Consider the following 26234-nt stretch of genomic DNA (forward strand, 5'->3'; position numbering starts at 1 on the left):
CTTCTAGCTAATGCCATAGTCAGTAGAAAGAGTACTGTCAACCATTTAAGATCCACCTTGTTAAGTGGTTCAAATGGGGCAACTTGAAGGTCTTTCAGGACTAAACATAAGTCCCACGTTACTGTAGGCAGAACAAAGGGAGGTTGAATGCGCAGCATTCCCTGGAAAAAAGTATGCACATCCTGTAAATTGGCAATTTTCTTTTGAAACCAGTCAGTGCCAATACCTGCACTCTCAAGGAAGCCACCTTCAAGCCTTTATACATTCCTGCCTGACGGAATGCTAGGACCCTGGAAACCCTAATAGATTTCGGGTCCATACCTCCTTTACTGCACCAATGAATATAGGCCTGCCATATTCGGTGATAAATACGAGCTGAGGAGGGTTTCCTTGGTCTGAGCATTGTTTGAATAACCTGTTTAGATAATCCTCTTGACTTTAGGGTAGAGATTTCAAGAGCCACGCCGTCAAAGCCAGTCGATCCAGATGTCTGCGATAACAGGGACCCTGCATCAGTAGATCTGGATGTTGAGGGAGCAGAAGTGGAGCCTCCATCGACATTCTCTGCAGATCTGTGTACCAATGCCTTCTGGGCCAAGCCGGAGCTATTAGAATCACGGCACCCTTTGCTTGCTTTATTTTCCTCACCACCCTGGGTAATGGGGTGATTGGCAGAAACAGATAAGCCAGATGAAAGTCCCATCTCACCGACAAGGCATCCACAAAGATCGCTCCGGTATCCTTTGTTCTTGACCTGTATGCGGCCACTTTGTTGTTCAGACGAGATGCCATGAGATCTATCTCTGGCAACCCCAATTTGTCTACTAGAGTCTGAAAGACCTCTGGGTGTAGAGCCCATTCACTTGCTTGAATGGTGTGTCGACTGAAAAAGTCAGCTTCCCAGTTTAGGACTCCCAGAACGAATACTGCGGACAAGGCTGGAAGATGGAGTTCTGCCCACCTTAGTATGTGACTTACCTCCTTCATTGCTTTTTGGCTGCGAGTTCCTCCCTGATGGTTGAGGTACGCTACTGCCGTTGCATTGTCTCAGCGGATCTGGACTGGTTTTCCTTGAAGAATGTCTTTTGCCTGACTCAGTGCCATGTATATGGCCCTAAGTTCTAACAGGTTTATTGGCAGGCAACTTTCTTCTCTGGTCCATTGTCCCTTGAACCATAATTTTCCGGACACTGCTCTCCAGCCCTGAAGACTATCCTCTGTTGTCAGAATCTCCCAATCTGATATCCAAAAGGGTTTCCCCTTGTCTAGATGGGATGTCTGTAGCCACCAGGCTAATGACTTTCTTACCTTTACTGGAAGTACCATAGTCTGTTTCTTTATTGTCTGATGTACTCCATTCCATCTGGCCAGAATCAGATGCTGCAGGAGTCTTGAGTTAAATTGTGCAAACTCCACCATGTCGAATGTTGACACCCTCAAACCCATCACTCGCATTGCTGCGTGAATGGATGCCGTTTGACTGTGTAACAAGTCCTATATCTTTGACTGTACCTTGGATATCTTGTTCCGAGGTAAAAATACTTTCTGCAGACCTGAATCCAGTACAGCCCCCAAGTGAGTCATCCGTTGTGACGGCACCATAGATGATTTTGCCCAATATATGAGCCACCCGTGTCTCTGCAGACATGTTATTGTCTGTTGAAGATGGCACAGGAGCAATTCCTGTGATTGTGCCAGGATTAAAAGGTTGTCGAGGTATGGAAAAATTGTTATCCCCTGCTTGTGGAGTTAAGCTGCCATAACCACCATAATCTTGGTAAATACTCTGGGGGCTGTCGCTAACCCAAAAGGTAGGGCCTGGAACTGAAAATGCTGCTGGAGGATGGCGAACCTGATATAACACTGATGGGACAGTGCTATAGGAACATGTAGGTAAGCATCCTGAATATCCAGGGATACCATGTAATCCCCTGATTCCATTGCCAAAACTATGGAGTGTAATGTCTGTGTGGAACCTCTGTACCTAAATATATATGTTTAGCATTTGAGAATGGGCCGAAATGACCCATTTGGCTTCTGAACTAAAACCAGGTTGGAGTAAAAACCCTGTCCTTGTTGTGCAGGGGGTACTGGAATGACTACTAATCAATTTCTGAACTGCTTCTTGCAAAGCCCTGGCCTTCGTCTCTACCCGAGAGGGGCTGGGGAAGAAGAACCTTCGAGGAGGATGTTTCTTGAAGGGAAAAACATAACCTAAAGATACCGCTTCTTGCACCCAGGCATCTGTTGTAGACTGTCGCCAGATCTGTACAAACTGATAAGTCGGCCCGCTACCTTGGGGTCCCCCACGAGGAGGCCTGCACCATCAGGCTGATGGCTTATCTTCTACTTTGGAAGCTGGCCCTCTGATAGCCCAATGCTTTTTTGACTTACCAAACTTACTGTATTGGGTCTGCCTACGATCACTTTTTCCCTTTGCTTTTCCTTGAGACCGAAAGGTTTGGGGTTATATGTGGAAGGAAACTTGACCTTCTTGCAGTCTGCTTCTGACTTCAGAATATCTGTCAATTCTTTTCCAAAAAGAATATCTCCAGAAAAGGGCAAAGATTTTAAAACCTTCTTAGATTCTGAATCAGCCTTCCATGTTGAGGCTGATGCCCTAGAAGCAATAGTACCCATATCTAATGCAGCTTCTTCCAAGAATACTGCAGCCTGGTTACGTATCTACTTTAGGAGCTACCTCCCTTTTTAAACAGTCCCCGGCTGGAAAAGGATAATTGGAATCCCATTTTTTGGGAATTCTATACTTTTTTTTTGGGTGTTGCCCAAGCCTCTTCCATGATTTCCGTCAGCTGGTCTGACCCTGGAAACTCAATTTTAACAGTTTTGGAATGTTTAAACACGGGTGCCTTGGTTTTTAACACAGGCTCTGCTGAATCTTCTAAGGATAGAATGGCCTTCATTGCTGTAATTAATTCAGCTATATCAACTGAACTGAGACCTTCTTCCTCCTCTTCGTATGTCGAAGTAGAGTAAACCTGAGCTTTCATCTTCCGATGAATCGTCATGTGTATCCTGTGAAGGTGAAGATTTACTTACCATCGGTTTATCAGCTTGTTTCATTTGAGAAGCTGCTGGGGAAAATGATATACCGTAGGTAGGGAGCTGCATGTATGGGTACCCCATTCCTGGTACCGAACCTGTAGGAATTGTCAGTTCAGCTATACTGGACAAAGTCTGTGCAAACATAGCCCAAGGTGGATCCATCTGTACCTGGCGTTGTACAGGGATCTGCCTTGTATTCTGCTGAAAAGCAAAACAATTTGCACATAAATCATCCTAAACCAGATTCTGAGAGGATAATACAGTTTTGCAAGACAAACATGATATGAGTGATGCTGTAAGTATACCTTCGTCACCTTTGCCGCTCTTCAACATGATAAATAATCAGCACTTTCACAGTGTACTACACAATTTGTGACTGTAATCACTTTATCCTTCTAAAGTGATATCAATCTGACCCTACCCATGCACCAGCATTGAGGATGAGAAGAAACAACTGACAAACATATATTAAAGTCAGCAATCACACTAGCAGTTAGTCACATGTTATATATTAGTAATAGGAACACATCATCAACTACCAACACTTTTTTTCAGTATGTAGGCGAACATTTACTGAATCATGTATAAACAGATCTAACTTATTCAGATGCAATGCAAAGAAAACCACAGTAAATGCATACAGAATCATATGCAATAGGCACTTATCTTAACTATTCATACTGAAAAAGTAGATAGAAATTTAGTGCTGTATAGCCCGTACTCAGTAAAGTGGGATACAGGTAGACTCACCTCGCTTCCAGGATCGATCAATATGTTAGCGAACGCTGAGTGGATCCAGACGCTATTAGTGTACACTGCCGTTCCAGGCACCTATAGTGAACACAGGCGCATCGGTCACACAGCCGCCTATTCTGCGACTGGGTCTCCTCACGGTAGCATTCAGTGAACACAGATGCAGCGATCACACAGCCGCCTATGCTGCGACCGGGTCTCTCGTAGTAGCGCTCAGTGAACACCGATGCAGTGGCCTGCTGCGACAGAGTCCCCTCGAGGTAGTGTCTGAGACGGAAGCGAGGAATCGGTTCATGGCGGGAGACTCGGCGGAAACTGGTCATGAACTGGGGGAAGGGGCAACCACGAGATTGTCTGACTCCCCCTGCTGACATCAACCCTAGGGGGTTCATGGCCTCATGCTATTCCTGGGCCCTAAGGTCCTTAAGGCCTAGAGCTGGTGCACCCGCGGTGGCAGCCGCGTCAGCTACTGTTTGGTAGTCTCCCAATACAGTGCGGCTGTGTCCGTATTCCATCTACTAAGCGGAACGATGCCTTACCTTCTCTCCGTGCTCCGGCCATAGCCTGGTAATGTCTGCTGGACCTGCTAGTATATCTGACACAAACGCCCATCGAAACAGCACTGTAGTCATGGGTAAGCGTTGTCGCGACCCGGCGGAGAGTTGTTGGAGCGACTATTTCTAAGCGTATAAGACGCTGTTTAGAAAGATCACTCAAAAACTAGTAATACTATTAAAAATAACATAAGAAAGCTTAGGGCTGCTAAAAAACCAGCAGCCCTCTGACCATGGTCCGGTTCCTGCCGCACCAAACAAAAAACTGATTTGCCTGAGCCAGTGGGCGGGGATATATGGACAGGCCTGTTGCATCCTGGGAGGCCAGAAAGCTTTTGATCGTTTGGTGCCAATCCGCTGTTGCTCCATCATATCCCATTGTTATCCTGTGGACCCTGCCGGAGAAATATAGTTTCTCTGACGTCCTAGTGGATGCTGGGGACTCCGTAAGGACCATGGGGAATAGCGGCTTCGCAGGAGACTGGGCACAGCTAAGAAAGATTTAGGACTACCTGGTGTGCACTGGCTCCTCCCACTATGACCCTCCTCCAGACTTCAGTTAGAATCCTGTGCCCGGCTGAGCTGGATGCACACTAGGGGCTCTCCTGAGCTCCTAGAGAGAAAGTATATTTTAGGTTTTTTATTTTACAGTGAGATCTGCTGGCAACAGACTCACTGCAGCGAGGGACTAAGGGGAGAAGAAGCGAACCTACCTAACTGGTGGTAGCTTGGGCTTCTTAGGCTACTGGACACCATTAGCTCCAGAGGGATCGACCGCATGGAACCGGCCATTGGTGTTCGGTCCCGGAGCCGCGCCGCCGGCCCCCTTACAGAGCCAGAAGCAAGAAGAATCCGGAAAATCGGCGGCAGAAGACATCAGTCTTCACCAAGGTAGCGCACAGCACTGCAGCTGTGCGCCATTGCTCCTCATACACACTTCACACTCCGGTCACTGAGGGTGCAGGGCGCTGGGGGGGGGGGGCGCGCCCTGAGCAGCAATAAAAACACCTTGGCTGGCAAATATATCACAATATATAGCCCCAGAGGCTATATATGTGATAAATACCCCTGCCAGAATACATAAAAAAGCGGGAGAAAAGTCCGCGAAAAAGGGGCGGAGCTATCTCCCTCGGCACAGTGGCGCCATTTTCTCTTCACAGTGCAACTGGAAGACAGCTCCCCAGGCTCTCCCCTGTAGTTTTCAGGCTCAAAGGGTTAAAAAGAGAGGGGGGGCACTAAATTTAGGCGCAATATTGTTTATACAAGCAGCTATTGGGGGAAAAATCACTCAGTTATAGTGTTAATCCCTGCATTATATAGCGCTCTGGTGTGTGCTGGCATACTCTGTCTCCCCAAAGGACTTTGTGGGGTCCTGTCCTCAGTCAGAGCATTCCCTGTGTGTGTGCTGTGTGTCGGTACGGCTGTGTCGACATGTGGGATGAGGGAGGTTACGTGGAGGTGGAGCAGAGGCCGATAAATGGGATGTCGTCCCCTGTGGGGCCGACACCAGAGTGATTGAACCGACAATGTCAACTCCTTACAAGGCTGGATGACGTAAAACAGCTGTGGGACAGCCGGCTTCTCAGCCCGCGCCTGCCCAGGCGTCTCAAAGGCCATCAGGGGCTCAAAAAAGCGCCCGTTACCTCAGATGGCAGACACAGATGTCGACACGGAGTCTGACTCCAGTGTCGACGAGGTTGAGACATATACACAATCCACTAGGAACATCCGTTACATGATCTCGGCAATGAAAAATGTGTTACGCATTTCTGACATGAACCCAAGTACCACATAAAAGGGGTTTTATTTTTGGGGAGAAAAAGCAGCCAGTGTTTTGTTCCCCCATCAGATGAATGAATGACGTGTGTAAAGTAGCGTGGGTTCCCCCAATAAGAAACTGGTAATTTCTAAAAAGTTACTGATGGCGTACCCTTTCCCGCCAGAGGATAGGTCACGTTGGGAGATATCCCTTAGGGTGGATAAGGCGCTCACACGTTTGTCAAAAAAGTTGGCACTGCCGTCTTAGGATACGGCCACCTTGAAGGAGCCTGCTGATAAAAAACAGGAGGCTATCCTGAAGTCTGTATATACACACTCAGGTTATATACTGAGACCTGCAATTGCCTCAGCATAAAGAGTGCTGCTGCAGCGTGGTCTGATACCCTGTCAGATAATATTAATACTCTAAGACAGGGATAATAGTTTGCTAACATAGAGCATATTGAAGACGTCGTCTTATATATAAAGGATGCACAGAGGGATATTTGCCGGCTGGCATCCAGAATAAATGCAATGTCCATTCTGCCAGGAGGGTATTAGAAACCCGGCAGTGGACAGGTGATGCTGCCTATAAAAGGCACATGGAGATTCTGCCTTATAAGGGTGAGGAATTGTTTGGGGATGGTCTCTGGGACCTCGTATCCACAGCAACAGCTGGGAAGGAAAATTTTTTACCTCAGGTTTCCTCACAGCCTAAGAAAGCACCGTATTTTCAGGTACAGTCCTTTCGGCTTCAGAAAAGCAAGCGGGTCAAAGGCGCTTCCTTTCTGCACAGAGACAAGGGAAGAAGGAAAAAGCTGCACCAGCAGCCAGTTCCCAGGATCAAAAATCTTCCCCCGCTTCCTCTGAGTCCACCGCTTGACGTTGGGGCTCCACAGGTGGAGACAGGTGCGGTAGGGGCGCGTCTCGGGAACTTCAGGGACCAGTGGGTTTGCCCACAGGTGGATCCCTAGGTTCTGCAAATAGTATCACAGGGATACAGGCTGGAGTTCGAGGCGACTCCCCCTCGCCGTTACCTCACCTCAGCCTTGCCTGCTGCCCTCGGAGAAAGGTAGTACTGGCGGCAATTCACAAGCTGCACTTCCAGCAGGTGAAATCAAGGTACCCCTCCTTCAAGGCCGGGGTTACTATTCCAAAATGTTGTGGTACCGAAACCAGACGGTTCGGTGAGACCCATTCTAAAATTGAAAGCCTTGAACACTTATATACGAAGGTTCAAGTTCGAAATGGAATCGCTCAGGGCGATTATTGCAAGCCTGGAGAATTTCATGGTATCACTGGACATCAAGGATGCTTACCTGCATGTCCCTATTTACCCTCTTCACCAGGAGTACCTCAAAATTGTGGTACATGATTGTCATTACCAATTCCAGACGTTGCCGTGGTCTGTCCCCGGCACCGAGGTATTTACCAAGGTAATGTCCGAAATAATTATCCCGTACGTGGACGATCTCCTCCTTATAAAGGCGAGGTCCAGGGAGCAGTTGTTCGGCGGAGTAGCACTATCTCGGGAAGTGCTACAACAGCACGGCTGGATTCTGAATATCCAAAGTTGCAGCTGGTTCCTACGACGCGTCTACTGTTCCTGAGTATGGTTCTGGACACAGAACAGGATAAAAAGGGTTTCTCCCGGAGGAGAAGTCCAAGGAGTTGTCGTCTCTAGACAGAGACCTCCTAATACGTATACAGGTGTCGGTGCATCAATGCACGCGAGCCCTGGGAAGGATGGTAGCTTCTTACGAAGAAATTCCATTCGCCAGGTCCCATACAAGGATTTTCCAGTGGGATCTGTTGGACATGTGGTCCGGGTCGCATCTTCAGATGCATCGGCGGATAACCCTGTCTCCAAGGGCCAGGGTGTCGCTGTGGTGGTGGCTGCAGAGTGCTCATCTTCTAGGGGGCCGCAGATTCGGCATACAGGACTGGGTCCTGGTGACCACGGATGCCAGCCTTCGAGGCTGGGGGGCAGTCACACAGGGAAGAAACTTCCAAGGCTATGGAAAAGTCAGGAGACTTCCCTACACATAAATATTCTGGAACTAAGGGCCATTTACAATGCCCTAAGTCAGGCTAGACCCCTGCTTCAACACCGGCCGGTGCTGATCCAGTCAGACAACATCACGGCGGTCGCTCATGTAAACGACAGGGCGGCACAAGAAGCAGGGTGGCGATGGCAGAAGCCACAAGGATTCTCCGATGGGCGGAAAATCTTGTGTTAGCACTGTCAGCAGTGTTCATTCCCGGAGTGGACAACTGAGAAGCAGACTTTCTCAGAAGACACGACCTCCACCCGGGAGAGTGGGGACTTCATCCAGAAGTCTTCCAAATGATTGTACACCGTTGGGAAAGGCCACAGGTGGACATTATGGCATCCCGCCTCAACTAAAAGTTACAAAGATCTCAGAGGACCCATGGCCTCTGCCGCTCAGACAGGACCTGCTGCAGCAGGGGGCCTGTCTGTTCCAAGACGTACCGCGGCTGCGTTGGACGGCATGGCGGTTGAACGCCGGATCCTGAAGGAAAAGGGAATTCCGGAGGAAGTTATCCCTACGCTATTTAAAGCTAGGAAAGAAGTGAACGCTAACCATTATCACCGCATATGGCGGAAATATGTTGCGTACTGTGAGGCCAGGAAGGCCCCAAAGGAGAAATTTCAGCTAGGTCGATTTCTGCACTTCCTACAGTCAGAGGTGACTATGGGCCTACAATTGGGTTCCATTGAGGTCCAGATTTCGGCTCTATCGATTTTCTTCCAAAATGGAACTGGCTTCACTGCCTGAAGTTCAGACTTTTGTTAAGGGAGGGCTGCATAGTCAGCCCCCGTTTGTGCCTCCAGTGGCACCGTGGGATCTCAACGTGGTGTTGGATTTCCTGAAGTCGCATTGGGTTGAGCCACTTAAATCCGTGGAGCTATAATACCTCACGTGGAAAGTGGTCATTCTGTGGGCCTTGGCGTCGGCCAGGCGTGTATCAGAATTGACAAAAGCCCTTTTCTGTATTTTATATGAGAGAGGCGAAATTGAGGACTCGTTCCCAATTCCTTCCTAGGGTGGTATCAGTTTTTCATGTGAACCAACCTATTGTGGTGCCTGCGGCTACTTGGGACTTGGAGGATTCCAAGTTACTGGACGTAGTCAGGGCCCTGAAAAGTATATGTTTCCAGGACAGCTGGAGTCAGGAAGACTGACTCGCTATTTATCCTGTATGCACCCAACAAGCTGGGTGCTCCTGCTTCTAAGCAGACGATTGCTCGCAGGATCTGTAGCACGATTCAACTTGCACATTCTGCGGCTGGACTGCCGCACCCTAAATCTGTAAAAGCCCATTCCACGAGGAAAGTGGGCTCTTCTTGGGCGGCTGCCCGAGGGGTCTCGGCTTTACAACTTTGCCGAGCTGCTACTTGGTCAGGGGCAAACACGTTTGCAAAATTCTACAAATTTGATACCCTGGCTGAGGAGGACCTTGAGTTCTCTCATTCGGTGCTGCAGAGTCATCCGCACTCTCCCTGCCTGTTTGGGAGCTTTGGTATAATCCCCATGGTCCTTACGGAGTCCCCAGCATCCACTAGGACGTCAGAGAAAATAAGATTTTGCTCACCGGTAAATCTATTTCTCGTAGTCCGTAGTGGATGCTGGGCGCCCGTCCCAAGTGCGGACTGTCTGCAATACTTGTATATAGTTATTGTTAACTACAAGGGTTATTGTTGAGCCATCTTTTGAGAGGCTCTGTTGTGTTCATACTGTTAACTGGGTATATTATCACGAGTTATACGGTGTGATTGGTGTGGCTAGTATGAGTCTTACCCGGGATTCAAAATCCTTCCTTATTGTGTCAGCTCTTCCGGGCACAGTATCCTTACTGAAGTCTGGAGGAGGGTCATAGTGGGAGGAGCCAGTGCACACCAGGTAGTCCTAAATCTATCTTAGCTGTGCCCAGTCTCCTGCGGAGCCGCTATTCCCCATGGTCCTTACGGAGTCCCCAGCATCCACTTTGGACTACGAGAAATAGATTTACCGGTGAGTAAAATCTTATTTTTGCATGAAGTAAAAAGTTGGTGGTGGATAGGCTGCTGAGTATGTTACTGACATCAGCATCATAGCCATCTTTGTCAAGGAAAACTGGGTATAAGTTCAATTTTGAGATCATTTTTCTGAATCCAAAATCAGCTGAAATCAATTCTACTTGATTTTCTAAATCCCTTCAAAAACACCACATTTCCTAATATTCAATTGTGCATTCAATTTTCATGTTTGGATTTATGTTTGGAAGGGATTTTAACTTGAATTTATGAAATACCTTCCAAAATCGAACCTCAAATCCACAGCCAAATCTAACAGAACTTCCTCATTGCTTCCTATTGGTCCAAATGTAGCGCATGCACATTAATTTAAGGAGAAGCTCTCTTTTTACACTGTTTTATACATGAAAACTGATGTTTTTTTAAATACTTATAGCTGAAACAGTTGTCAATAAGATTAGACCTAATCTGCCTTCCAGTTTCTGTGCACACATAGGGGTATATGCAATTGCTGTCGAATTCCGGCTGGAATTCGGCCGTTTTTTAATTCGACACAATTCTACAGTCACACACCCTCCCGCCGGGATCCGAATTCAACATATTCAATAAAAAATGGATTCGACAGTCCCGTTGTTGAAAAACGGACCAATTGACGATAGTGTGCCTCCTGAATTCGACTTCATGGACGGCACAAAAGTGTTTAAAAAACCCTGAAAAAAATTGTGTGGGGTCCCCCCTCCTAAGAATAACCAGCCTCGGGCTCTTTGAGCTGGTACTGGTTGTAAAAATTTTGGGGGGAAAATGACAGGTGATCCCCCGTATTTTAACAACCAGCACCGGGCTCTGCATCCGGTCCTGGTGACAAAAATACGGGGGACAAAACACGTAGGGGTCCCCCGTATTTTTCACACCAGCACCTGGCTCCACTAGTCAGAGAGATAATGCCACAGCCCAGGGACACTTTTATATAGGTCCCTGCGGCCCTGGCATTAAATCACTAACTAGTCACCCCTGGCTGGGGTACCCTGGAGGAGTGGGATCCCCTTAAATCAAGGCCCCCCCCCCCCCCCCCTCCAGCCACCCAAGGGCCAGGGGTGAAGCCCGAGGCACCCCCTCCCCACCCCCCCACCCCCATCCAAGGGTGGCGAATGGGAGGCTGATAGCCAAGTGTCAAAAATAAGAATATTGTTTTTTGTAGCAGAACTACAAGTCAATTGCAGTAGAACTACAGGTACCAGCGGGCCCGTTTCCCCCCGCATGCTGGTACTTGTGGTTCTCCAAGTACCAGCTTGCGGGGGAGGCTTGCTGGGACTTGTAGTTCTGCTACAAAAAACAATATTCTTTATTTTGTCACTTGGCTATCAGCCTCCCATCCGCCGCCCTTGGATGGGGGGACAGCCACGGGCTTCACCCCTGGCCCTTGGGTGGCTAGAGGGGGGGGACCCCTTGATTTAAGGGGTCCCCACTCCTCCAGGGTACCCCGGCCAGGGGTGACTAGTTGGGGATTTAATGCCACGGACGCAGAGCCCGGTGCTGGTTGTTAAAATACGGGGGATCCCCTGTCAATTTTTTTCCCCGTATTTTTACAACCAGGACCGGCTCAAAGAGCCCGAGGCTGGTTATGCTTAGGAGGGGGGACCCAACGCATTGTTTTTCTTGATTTTTAACCTATTCCCACCCCTTCTCACTGAAAAACATGCTCTGATCTCTCCATATTATTTTAGTCAGTAAAAAAAAAAAATATTCTTTTAAAAAATATATTAAATAATACTTGTGGCTCCTAATAGACAAACCCAAGTAGATAATTCCTTTTAAAATAAATAGATATGCTATTAGCAATAAAAAAAAACACATGTTTTTTAAAAAAATGATTAGATCCCGCCAGCAAAATGAGGCGGACTGAAATTTACGAAATGACTGTCGAAAAGCACTGTTTTTTTTGTGTCGAAAATGCCCCGTTTTTCGACATTTGCGGCAATTCGACCGCAATTGCATATGGCCCTTAAGGTGCTTTCTTTATTAACATGGGGGGGAGATAAAGTACCAGCCAATCAGCTCCTAACTTCCATGTTTTTATAGACTTCCAGATAAAAGCTAGACGCTGATTGGGCAGCTTCTCCTTGGTGTCTCTCAAAGGTTTGATTCAGTACATCTCCCCAAAGGTCCTTTTTACAACTTTTTTCCAAATTTGTATATAAACACTGAAATACACCTGCCAGCGATAATTTTTTGTGCATTTATAAAAGTTTTAAAAAATTTGACACCATGTAACTGCCTTCAGTACTTTGCTTAAGGTCACTAACCACCTCCTAAAATATCCTATCTAATTTTCCACTTTTTGGGGGTTCAGGATGATCCCTACTCTTTCATGTACGTCGAATAGTCCACAAACTGTGAAGTTAACACACAACACTTCCATAATACCCAGCACTTCATGGATATTATCTATCGAAGTGCACAGATAATTAATTTTGGTACGTAGTATATAACACAAAAAGAGGAGCCTGTGCCAAATCTGCATTAGGTATAGTCCATGAGAGACTGTACAGGAGCTTTACAGGACTGAAGAGAGCAAAAAACTCCAGGATATAACATTACAATTATACTGAGAGAATGTAAAGAACAAATAGGGTCTAATTAATGTGCAATATATTTGGTTTAAATAACCAGCGGTGGCTGTAGCACTGACCACATAGCGCAGGGGGTACTGCTTAGCACATATAAACGTACATGTTTTGATGTGATATATGTGCTGGCTGGTTTCCCCGGAGATCGACAGTGCTGTGTGTATCAGGTGCTGTGTGGCACCCGGGGCTCATTATTAGCCCTCCCCTAGACTCCGTGAAACTAGCCAATGGGAGTCTGGGGCGAGCTTAGAAGGAGTGTGTGAAACCTTATGCTAAGTCCCAGGTGCTGCATGATTCCTGATACACACAGCGCTGACGATCCCTGGGGAAACAAGCCAGCACATATAAACATGCATGTTATGATGTATGTAATATATGTGCTTAGCGGTTTCCTTTTGCACTATGTGGTTGGCGCTGCAAATAACCAAAATAAATAAGGAACCAGTCCATATGAAATAATCAGCTTTCACTGAATAAAAATAATATAAAAACAGCACAAAAAATATGTAAACATAAAAGGAGGTCAAAAAATACAAAATAGATAGATATATCCTTATACTAGAAAACAAATAATCATGATTTTATAATATCTGATAAATTGGTACACTAAAGCTCTCCGATCACTTGGCTGATTGGATAAACACTTCTGATCAGCCGAATGTTGCCCCCCCTTATGAGACCCCTGTACACACTGTGCTAGAAATAGCTCTGTGTGTACAGGCATATATGAGATTAGGAGATTGGGATGAAAAATATTTAACGGCACATAAAATGTAGACATTGCAGGGGCGTTATAAGCCATATGGAGATTAAGTACCAGCCAATCAGCTCCTAAGTGCCATGTTACAGGTTGTGTTTGAAAAATGTCAGGAGCTGATTGGTTTATCTCTACACCTAATCTCTCTCAAAGGCTTAGTAAATAGACCCCTAAATACCAGTCAATCAGCTCCTAACTGCCATGTTACAGGGGCTGTGGATCATCAAATCGACAGTGTCTAGGTCGACTGTATAGGTTGACAGGGTTTCTAGGTCGACATGTGCTAGGTCGACAGGTCAAAAGGTCGACATGAATTGTTGTTGTTCTTTTTGGTGTAGTTTTCTCCGTAGAGTGACCGGGAACCCCAATTAGTGCGCCATGTCCCCTCGCATGGCTCGCTACGCTCGGCACAGATTACCGTTCCAATCGTAGTCCACATGGTTCGTTAAGTATGAAAAAGTTCAAAAAAGAAAAAAAATTGAAAAACTCATGTCAACCTTTTGACCTGTCGACCTAGAAACCCTGTCGACCTAGTGACTGTCGACCTATAGTGGTCGATCTAAACATTGTCGATCTTCAGACCGGATCCTGTTACAGGCTGTGTTTGAAAAATTACATGGTTCGTTAAGTATGAAAAAGTTCAAAAAAAGAAAAAAATTTGAAAAACTCATGTCAACCTTTTGACCTGTCGACCTAGCACATGTCGACCTAGAAACCCTGTCGACCTAGTGACTGTCAACCTAAACATTGTCGATCTTCAGACCGGATCCTGTTACAGGCTGTGTTTGAAAAATTAGCTATGCTAATTATACCCTAAACTATATAAATTGTGAACGGTCAATATATTGTCTACTCATCGGTAGGTGTGTATAAACGATATGTCTGTGAACAACATCGTTTACAGACATATTGTATCGGCCCTGCAGTACAGACAATGAACAATGTACCTGCAGATATATTGGTGCATCGTTCTGTGTGTATGGTTGACCCAATTATCACAGATGGGTCGGCCGCTCTGTGCATCATTGGGTGGATTGCATTATTTAAATATATGCTGACAGGTCCTGCTACAGTATAGGCAGACAGAAGTGTGAGCGGGTCGGATCCTGTGGCTAGGCTGTGCGTTGAGGAGGGGGAAGGGGGTTATTGTGGTCAGACAGCAGCAGTGCATACTTACATATTTATATCCCTGTGTGTGGACGGCCAGCTCTGCTCCCCTTTGTGTCTGGCTGCCTGACCGCTGTTACACCGCTGTGCAGCTAGTCCGACTCCTCATACTGGGGTCTTGCAGTGCTGCTGCTACATGTGCTGCCAGATTTAAAAGGTCACCAGCGGCACTGTCAAGGTATGGGGGGGGGGGGGGGGGGGGGAGTGGAGAGCATGTTGTTGCGAGCAAGTAGAAATGCGCTCAGCTAAGCTTCTTGGGTGCTGTAATATGGCACAGAATGATAGATGACAAATAACATTAATAATCTAAACAGCCGATGTAGTTTTACACAAGATCTACCGAGGCTTTTCATCCGCAAAGTCCGCCGCAGAGTGATTGACATGAAGTGGGCGTTTCTGGGTGTCAACTGACCGTTTTCAGGGAGTGTTCGGAAAAACGCAGGCGTGCCAGGAAAAACGCAGGCGTGGCTGGGAGAACGCAGGGCGTGTTTGTGACGTCAAATCCGTAACTGAACAGCCTGAAGTGATCGCAAGCGCTGAGTAGGTCTGGAGCTACTCTGAAACTGCACAATTTTTTTTTTGTAGCCGCTCTGCGATCCTTTCGTTCGCACTTCTGCTAAGCTAAAATTCACTCCCAGTGGGTGGCGGTATAGCGTTTGCACAGCTGCTAAAAACTGCTAGCGAACAACTCTGAATGACACCCTATGTCCCTGTTGTGCTGTGCCTTCTACCAATACACACTTTTGCTCTGAATGAACAGTCCATAGACATCATGTAGTTCAAAATCCCACAATAACGGATGTATTGAATCTGTTACCAGGTCATTTTTAGAGGAACCTGCAGCCCTTAGTAGATGGAAATGAAATAAACATAGAGTAGCACCGTGCGATGGTTTAAAAAAGATATACTAATATGATACCAAATGTAGTTGGAGTTCCGTGCTCCTTCCTGTTGTGCACTCCCCTGTGTTTTTTGGTTCAAACGGACCAATGCTTGTATTATGTCTATACAGATATTTAGATCAATATATACAATATAGAGAAACGAAGACCATCCTATATGTCAAATCAAACTAGATTGCCATATAGAAGAAAAAGTAACTCTATACAACAAACACTCAAAGAAACATGTATGCTACCAAGAGAGACCCCAATCTCCTATATAATTCCCCAGATCTGTCACTCTGTGACTGTGTGGCTAACGCTGGGTGGAGTCACAGAGCTAGGCCAATAGGAGGAAGAGGACGGCGCCCCTCAGCCTGTCAGAGCCACCGCTGTATGTACGGCCACTCTGTCTCCCCGACTCCATCTCCCCCTCCCCGGCCATCCGAGACTCGCAGGCGGAGAGCGGCCACCCAGTCCCGGTCAATCCACTGCAGCCGCCCGCCGCTCCTCTCTCCCTGGCTACATCTCCACCTCCCCGGCCATCCGAGACTCCCAGGCTGTGGTGGAGAGAGGCCGCCCAGCTCCCAGCTGCGGTCACTCACTGAACTTCTGCACTACATACATACACTGCACATACATACATATACACTGCATACATACATACATCATACACTGCATTACTACACACCATACATACATGGCACACCATACCTCCCCCCTCCGCGGCACCCCCACACCTGCGGCACCTCCGGACCCCCTACCCCACCACCCCCACTCCTGCAACCGTCCCCAACTCACGGCACCCCCGCCCTCCCCCATCCACCGCAAACAGCACCCCCGCAACCACCCCTCCCCCATCCACGGCACCCCCCGGACCCCCTCCCCCAGCTGCCTCTCCCCCCGCACCCGCCACTCCACAAACCACAGCACCTACTATTCATCATCCCTACGTGCGCTGCTCACACCGACACAAGGGGCTACGGCCCCTTAACCATCCCACACCCTTTGTTCGTCCAATATTTAACCACTCACAATATTATGCGCCCAGCCGCAGTCACTCACTGCCGCCGCTGGCCGTCCACTGCTCCCCAGAAGTCCGCTCCTCCTCTCTCCCCGACTCCATCTCCCCCTCCCGGGCCATCCGAGACTCCCAGGCTGAGAGAGCCCAGGGCAAGATGGAAAATGCCCCCCCCCCCCCAAAAAAAAAAAAACCCCACCAAAAGAAGCATGTGCGCGCGCCGAAGAAATGGGCGTGGCATCACACCAGAAGGGGTGTGGTCACGCACCAGAAGGGGTGTGGCCACTGAAAATGGCCCACAGTGCCAGTTACATTGCCCCACAGTGCCAGATACAATGCCCCACAGTGCCAGATACATGCCCCACAGTGCCAGATACATTGCCCCACAGTGCCAGATACAATGCCCCACAGTGCCAGAGACATGCCCCACAGTGCCAGTTACATTGCCCCACAGTGCCAGATACATGCCCCACAGTGCCAGTTACATTGCCCCACAGTGCCAGATACATTGCCAGATACATTGCACCACAGTGCCAGATACATTGCACCACAGTGCCAGATACAATGCCCCACAGTGCCAGATACATGCTCCACAGTGCCAGTTACATGCCCCACAGTGCCAGATACAATGCCCCACAGTGCCAGTTACATTGCCCCTCAGTGCCAGATACATTGCCCCTCAGTGCCAGATACATTGCCCCACAGTGCCAGATACATTGCCCCACAGTGCCAGATACAATGCCCCACAGTGCCAGATACAATGCCCCACAGTGCCAGATACAATGCCCCACAGTGCCAGATACATTGCCCCACAGTGCCAGATACATTGCCCCACAGTGCCAGATACATTGCCCCACAGTGCCAGATACATTGCCCCACAGTGCCAGATACATTGCCCCACAGTGCCAGATACACAGATACATTGCCCCACAGTGCCAGATACATTGCCCCACTGTGCCAGATACATGCCCCAATGTGCCAGTTACATGCCCCACTGTGCTTCCCCCCCCGGTCACTCACCGCTTGTGGCTCGCCTCTGATATGTGAGGGGAGGAGAGCGCAGCGCCTCTCCTTCCCCTCACCGCTCCAGGTCTCCGGAGGCTGTGTGGCGCCGGTTCGCTAGCCAATCTGGAGCCGGTCCGCAAGCTCTGATTGGCTAACGCCGCCGGAGACCGGACACACGCAGCGGCGGTGAGGGGAGGGAGAGACACTGCGCTCTCCTCCCCTCACATTTCGGCGTGACGGGGGCGAGTGGGGCATGATGCCCTGGCCGCCGGCGGCGCCCCCCCTCTCCTGGGCCTGCCAAGGTGCCCAGGGCACGTGCCCCACTCACCCTACCCTAGTTACGCCTCTGGTCCAGAGAAATGCAGGAGGGACCAGGCGTTTGAAGGGAGGGTTTCTGACGTCCGCTCCGGCCCTGATCATCTCACTGGAAGAGTAAGTCCTGGTCTGTGCAGAGACTGCACAAACCTAGCTCTCCTGCACATGCGATCGCACCTCTGCACAGCGATTTCCCACTCCCCCTGTAGGTGGCGACTACCTGATCGCAGGGATGCAAAAAACACCCTAGCGATCAGGCCTGAATTAGGCCCAATGTGTGCTGTGACTAGTGTGGGGGCCAATATGTGCAGTGACTATTGAGGGGGCCAATGTCTGCTGCAATTACTGTCGGGGACAGCGTGTGTATTTTGTTCCTATGGGGCTCAATATGTGTTTTTTTCCCTGTGGTGGCCAATGTGTGTGTTTTGGGTTTTTTTTTGCTTATGGAGTACAATGTGTCTGTGTTTTTTCCCATAGGGGACTGATGGTGTGCCTTGGCAATTTAAAATCTTGTTCTGTGTGCCGTGAGTTGAAAAATTTTGAAAATCACTGGTCTAGTATGTATTCAGCTTTAGGGACAGCGAGAAAGAGGGGCCATTTTGAGACTTTTATAAAAGACCTTAGTATTATATTGAAACCAGTTGACAAGGGAGTGGGGGTGGATGATGTGCTTGACACATGATTATATTATGGAAGCAAAAAGGCAACACGGCAATGCTGTGATTATTAACAGTTGGGATACGGTTGTTAAGTCGACACAGCTTAGGTCAACATGGTCATTATGTCTACATGTACTAGGTCGACAGGTCAAAAGGTCGACATGAGTGTTTCACATTTGTTTTTCTTTTTTCTTTTTTTTCTTCTTTTCCATACTTAATGATCCACATGGACTACGATTGGAACGGTAACCTTGCCCAAACCATGGCGAGCGAACCAGTGCACTAATTGGGGTTCCCCGTCACTTTACGAAGAAAACAACGCAAAAAAAATCCCAGAACTCATGTCGGCCTTTTCACCTGTCGACCTAGTACATGTCGACCTAATGACTGTCGACCCAATGACCCGTACCCTAACAGTCTGCATCGTGAGAGACTTTTTCATTGTAAACTAAATTCCCCCTTCTATGTACGATCTGTAACCCACAGGGACAGCGGTAGTGATACAGGTTGAGTATCCCTTATCCAAAATGCTTGGGACCAGAGGTATTTTGGATATGGGATTTTTCCGTATTTCGGAATAATTGCATACCATAATGAGATATCATGGTGATGGGACCCAAGTCTAAGCACAGAATGCATTTATGTTACATATACACCTTATACACACAGCCTGAAGGTAATTTTAGCCAATATTTTTTTTATAACTTTGTGCATTAAACAAAGTGTGTCTACATTCACACAATTCATTTATGTTTCATATACACCTTATACACACAGCCTAGAGGTCAGTTAATACAATATTTTTAATAAGTTTGCGTATTAAACAAAGTTTGTGTACACTGAGCCATCAAAAAACAAAGGTTTCACTATCTCACTCTCGCTCAAAAAAGTCCGTATTTCGGAATATTCCGTATTTCGGAATATTTGGATATGGGATACTCAACCTGTAATACCGGTCTCTTCGCATTACCTCTCCTGCATATCGGAGGAGTCTTGTACATTTTAGAAGACTACTCCTGCGAACTAACAACAATTCATTTAATTATGGTGCTTCTACATAATTTTAAGAAACAAAAATTATTAAAAAATAGGCCCTTTGCCTTTACCAACTTCTTATTTTCCCAATAAATAGCATGATTGGGATGTGGGTGTTTCTAATTTCTGGCATATCCACTCACAATGCCCAATGCTAACTCTAACCATAGCTCTGTTGCAGCCAGGAGCTGGCAAGGGAGTCAGTTGTCTGTAAGCTTGACCTTGTGACTTATCTTCTAGCCTTTGACCATGTTTGTGTGAACAGATACTGTAATTGCTATGTGCGTGTGGCATGTTAATGTGCACATTTTGTATATTTTCTAATCTATATTATTGTAACAGTCAGCCATATAATATCACCAATGACCTATGCTGATATTTCCATAATACTTACCCACCACTACCAGCTCAGTTCCACAGGGTGATGTCTTCTCTCCTTCACTTGTATTAAATTTACAGAAGTAGGTGCCACTGTGGTGTTTCTGGATCTTGGTAAGTATCAGGTAGTTTTCATGCATTGATATGTAAGAATCTGGTAAGCAATTGGTGACTGAACCATTTGAATGTGTGAGACTCCATGAGAAACTGCTGTTCTCTAGGGCATTCTTGTTTCTGCATTCAATGCTTATATTCCAGCCTTTTCTCACAGCAACAAAGCGAGGGTCATGTAGCATTAGATCTGAAAACAAAAAATATGAAACCAGCAGAAAACCTAGTTACTACAAATGTTTAATCCAGACCTTTCCCTTCACCAAGTAAAACAAAGTTATTTTTCCATAACTTAAAAAAAAAAAAAAAAAATCAGCAATACATATAAATATAATTAGAATCTTGACAGAGGTAATTTGGCTAGTTTCTTCAGAAAATAGAATATTATACAGATTATGTAAATGGGAAAACGTGAATTATTTAAAGACCATATTTATTTATCATTCAGTGCTTTTGCAGAGGAATTCAAAGCAGCTATTTAAATCCTGCTGCTAAAAACACAGAATATAATTATTAAGTGTTGCATCATTATATGTCAGTGTCAATTAAAATGTTCTCCCCAGAGTATGGGAACGTTTTACTTAAGTATTTGTGAATGCTGTTAGTGACTATTTTAGTGAAGACGACTTTGTTATTTTAGGTTCTACAAAAAATACCTTCAGCCTCTCCTTCACCCTAAATAAATGCATGGTTTATCTTTACAGACAGGGGCAGATTTGTAACGTAAAGTGTGCCTGGATAAATTCTGGAAGTGACCACATATAGGCGGGCAAAACACAAATATAGCCAGTTAGCAAACCTATAGCTCTAGCCACAATACAGAGAGCATCCAAATGATCCCCATACAATACTAAGCATCCAAGTGACTGTGGGGGTCATTCCGAGTTGACCGCTCGCTAGCAGTTTTTAGCAGCCATGCAAACGCATTGTCGCCGCCCACTGGGGAGTGTATTTTCGCTTTGCAGAAGTGCAAACGCTTGTGCAGCAGAGCGCCTGCAAAATCTTTTTGTGCAAATCAAGACCAGCCCTGTAGTTACTCTTCGTGTGCGTTGATTCTAATGACGGAGGGACGGCTTTTGATGTCACACACCCGCCCAGCCACGCCTGCGTTTTTTCTGCCATGCCTGCGTTTTTCTAAGCACTCCCTGAAAACGATCAGTTGACACCCAGAAACGCCCACTTCATGTCAATCTCCTTGGACTTTGTACCCGTACAACGCTCGTGCGCATTGCAGTGCCTACGCATGCGCAGATTAGCCGTTTCTTACACTGATCGCTACGCAGCGAACAACAGCAGCTAGCGATCAACTCGGAATGACCCCCTGTATTCAGTACTGAGAGCATCCATGTAAGTGCCATACAGTGCAAAGAGCATCCATGTGATCAAAATACAGTACATAGAGCAACGACATGACTGCCATACAGCACAGAAAGAAACCGTTTATCTGCTAAACAATACAGGTAGCGTCTTAATGACCACCATTCATTACAGAGAATAACCGCGTTAATGACAAAAAGTACTGATGGCATCCCAGTGACTGCTAAACAAGCATCCTATTGACCATCATAGAGTACATACAGCAACCTAGTGACTGCCATTCAGTACACTAAACATCCCCATGACCACCAAACAATAGCAAGATTGTGCCAGTGGCTGCTATTACATTACATAAAGCCTATAGAAAGCCATGCTGGGCCCAGGTAATAGAATGGGGGCGTGACCTAAAAAGTGGGCATGCCCACGCCTCCACACAATGATTTATTTTTTTTAAAGCAAAAAATGCCCCCTCAAGCTCCACAGGGGTGCACCATTCTAACAGGGGGAAGAGGGGGGGGGGGGGGGGCACAGGGGAGGGTACTTGCTTCCTACCTTACTTGCTGCTAGAATTGAATTGCTCCTCCAAGGTCAGTGCCGTCTAGATTTCCAGCAGCCTGGCTTCCAGTAATGTGTCAGCCCTGTTTCATAGCAACAACCCCCGAGTAACTATTGTCTGGTGATCACCAGATAATATTGCCCTGCAATACTGATAGCACTGCATTATAGTCCCCTGCACCATGTAAATATTATGTTTTCCGTAGAGGGGTGAGGTCACATTATGTGACTTCATGTCCCCTATATAGAACCAAACCTGTATGGGGCCACTCATTTCAAAGAGTGAAGTCTCCTCTTCCAAAGTATGTGCCCATTTAGCAGTTATTATTACCAGACAATCACTAAAACAGTGCACAAAAATTAAATTTCCCCCATCTTTGGCAATCTAAAAACAGAGGAGTCCCCTTCTTTAACCCCTTCAGTGGTATGCCCGTAAATCTTCTGGGTTAGCCAGCGACGTCCGCGCTGGCTACCCCAGAAGATTTCCGGCCATTCTGCTAATTGATTCCCCGGGGATAGCTGCGCAGCGTGACGGTGCCCGGGAATCAGCATAAGCTATTACGGAGTTAAGCCCACCCCCCAGACTCCTATTAGCCGGGTGGGGGGGGGGGGGGGGGGGGGGCGTGCTTAACAGTGTAATGGCTTATGCTGTTTCCCGGGCGCCGCTATGCGGCCGGGAATCAGTGCTGACACGGCCGATCCCCGCCTGCTCACCCTCCCTTGCACTTGCTCACCCCCCCTTGCACTTTTAACCCATGCACTTTCATGTATTTAAAAACACTATAGGAGGTGTGTATTTTATAAATGTCGTTTTTTTTAGGTGTATAGAATAATTGTTTATGATGCTGGCGATGCCCGCAGGTATTCCACCGCAGGCGATCGCCCTCCTGCACGACATGATTTTAAAAACACACCATAGGAGGTGTGTATTTAAAAAAAACACCCGCCACTGAAGAGGTTAATGCAGTTTGATGCAGGGCTGTAACTAGGTGTGTGCGGAGTGTGCTCTGCGCATAGCGCTGCAGGGTAGGGGGTACTATTGGCACACTTGTCAATTATAAATTATCCAATTATTTTCACTTGCAACTTCCCCTTTTTTGAAGCCCAGCATCCCCTGACCACCCCTGTCTCCTAATACCTATACAGCGTTCATGGACTTGACTTGATAACTCTTTGTTGTTCAGTCGCACTGTCCTTTATTACATTTTTGGATGCTGATGTGCCCAGGATTCGAACCCGTTGCCTATGGCATTGCAGTCAAAAACTCTATTCATTGAGCTATCTGCCCATGCATAGAAAGCTAGTGAATTCCAAGCTGGAGAGTTTTAACTATTTGAACAGCGTTTCGGCTGGGCAAATCTATGTAGTGTGTGGCTTCAAGAGATTGGATGTGCAGCTGCACACTGCATGGAACTGCTCGATTATGGTGCTAGTTATTTTTTTATGGGGTACAGGTAGCTTTATATAGTTTTTATGCAGGATCAAGTTTTGGTGGGTGGGGTGATTGGCTGGGATGCAGCAGGTTGTGGGTTTGAGTCCTGGGTGTGGCAGTATATTGAAATGTGTTAATTAATGAGGGATATTGTGGCTGTATGATGGCAAGCTCTCTGAGTGCATGATTGTGGTATAAAGAGGATTGTGTCCAAATCCATTTTCTTGCATTGTTCTATAAATGTATGTATAAATGTCATGCCCCCTTTCCCTGTGAGGCATGCACCTTGCTGTACTGGAAAAATGGAAAGGGGGGGGGGGGGGGGGCACCTATTCTCTTTCTGGTACAGGGCAGCAAAAAGTGTAGTTACGGCTCTAGTTTAATGTCTAGTTTAAAGTAGAGATGTGTACTGGCCCAAATCTTGGGTTTTGGATCTGTATTGGTTTTTCCAAACCTCCTTTGTAGGTTTTGGATCTGTATTAATACTAAGAACAGCTAAAATCACAGAATTTGGGCCTGTTTTTGTTCCGACAGTAGTATTAACCTCAACATTCATTTCCAGTCGTTTCCAATTAATTTTGACTACCCCACGGTTTACAATATTGGGGGTAATTCAGATCTGATCGCAGCAGCAAACTTGTTAGCAGTTGGGCAAAACCATGGGGGTAATTCCAAGTTGATCGCAGCAGGAATTCTGTTAGCAACTGGGCAAAACCATGTGCACTGCAGGTGTGGCAGATATAACATTTGCAGAGAGAGTTAGATTTGGGTGGGTTATTTTGTTTCTGTGCAGGGTAATATTGGCTGCTTTATTTTTACACTGCAAATTAGATTGCAGATTGAACTCACCACACCCAAATCTAACTCTCTCTGCACATGTTATATCTGCACATGGTTTTGCCCAGTTGCTAACAGAATTTCTGCTGTGATCAACTCAGAATTACCCCCCATGTGCACTGCAGGGGGGCCAGATATAACATTTGTAAAGAGAATTAGATTTGGGTGGGTTATTTTGTTTTTGTGCAGAGTAAATACTGGCTGCTTTATTTTTACACAGCAATTTAGATATCAGATTGAACACACCACAAGGATCCCTTGATGAAGTCTGATGGACGAAACGCGTTGGACGTACCTCAATTGACCCTACCTCAATTGACCCTCCATTTTTAAGATAAGCAAACTTTTTCTTATCTTAGAAGTTTTATGCTTTTAGTGGCTTTTTTACTCATTATATATATCCTTTTTTTTATCATGGTATTTTATTGTGTGTTACCCTAGTTTTTACTAATGTGTAGCCTCCACAATAACTTATGTTTTTAGCCCATCCTGTTTTAGTATTTTGTGTAGAAATAAATATACTTCAGCTTTTTTATATAAAAATGTATCCTGCCAAATTCTTCATACCTATTTAATTTTACTAGACACTGTTGGTCGCTAATACCCCTATCCCTGTTTTCACTCTTAATTGCAAGGCAGCTTATCACTGCCTAACTTCTTAGGGGCCAGCTGACACCTTATATCCCTAAAGGAGTGTCTCTACTATAGTATTTTACAATCCTAATTTATAATCTACCCACATATACCTGTGGCGCCGTACTCCCACTATCTTTTATATATATATATATATATATATATATATATATATATATATATATTTGTATAAGAGGTTTTATTTTTCATAAAACATATATCAAAAGATAGGAGGTATGTCTTATCTTTTAGAACAGGGGTGGCCAACTAGTCAAGGACAAAGAGACAAAAAATCATGTTAGGTACGTCAAAGAGCCGACATTGAGGTGAAGGCGTGCATATAAAAATGGGGTGTGGCCCTGGGCCTACTAGGCCTTTCCCCTGGTATAAAATACATTTAAAAAACAAGAACCCCATAAAATAAATCTTTAAAGACAGATCCAACATAAAATACATTGAAAAAGCCTCTTCTACATAAAAGAATTAAAAAAAAAAAGACAGATCCACACGAAATATATTGAAGAAGCCAGACTCGCATAATACACTTCAGCCAGCACCCTGCTGTGTCACTCCAGCCAGCTGCCCTATGTGTCACTCCTGCTAGCACCCTCCTATGTCACTCCAGCCAGCTCCCCCATGTGTCACTCCAACCAGCTCCCCCTTCTGTCATTCCAGCCAATGTGTCAATTTAGCCCCCTCAACCCAACTCATGCCATTGCAGCTGCCCCTTGTGTGTCTTCTGTGTGTCTCACCTTTAGTATCTGGCACCCTCAGTTCTCAGTCCCCTTAGTGCTGCTGCATGTCTGGCTAGATTGCAGCGGTTTCCGGATCTGTTGTGGTCACGTGACTTAGCGTGTCGGGAGCCACATTTGAATAAAGAAAGAGCCACAGGTTGGCCACAGCTGTTTTAGAAGGCAGGAGGTCACGGTGGGGATGACTTCACAAATATTGTCAGGATTTGGGGAAAAATAATCCCACACCCAAGAGGTGTCTTTTTTGGTCTTATGCCCAGGCATCACAATGGCTTTCTTTTTATCAGTCAAAAACTGCAGCCACTGGTGGCTAACTTGCACAAACAACATCAACATCCTCATTGTCAGATAGTACACACATATCCCCCTCATCCTGTCCCACATCCACACACCAATTCTCAATTTCTATTATGTCCTCATCATCACCATCTTTACTTGTATGGGTCGTTGGGTCGACCCATCTTAGGTCAACAATCATTAGGTCGGCCCCTGAAGGTCGACATTGCCGTTAGGTCGACATGTACTAGGTCGACATGAGGTTTTTGACTGTTTTTTGTTTCCTCCGTAAAGTGATGGGTACCC

At 46.5% G+C, this 26234-nt stretch overlaps 1 protein-coding gene across 2 annotated transcripts in view; it reads right to left on the reverse strand.

Annotated features, from left to right (window-relative positions):
* The window catches only part of CD79B (CD79b molecule), a 168536-nt gene that overhangs the window by 29772 nt on the left and 112530 nt on the right, over positions 1 to 26234 (reverse strand). For both annotated transcript variants that reach the window (XM_063959464.1, XM_063959463.1), the window contains one exon: positions 20032 to 20316. In XM_063959464.1, the coding sequence (XP_063815534.1) occupies positions 20032 to 20316 (285 nt within the window). The remainder of the gene's footprint in view (positions 1 to 20031; positions 20317 to 26234) is intronic.

Source organism: Pseudophryne corroboree, chromosome 3 (assembly GCF_028390025.1).
Source record: "Pseudophryne corroboree isolate aPseCor3 chromosome 3, aPseCor3.hap2, whole genome shotgun sequence".
Lineage (NCBI taxonomy): Eukaryota > Metazoa > Chordata > Amphibia > Anura > Myobatrachidae > Pseudophryne > Pseudophryne corroboree.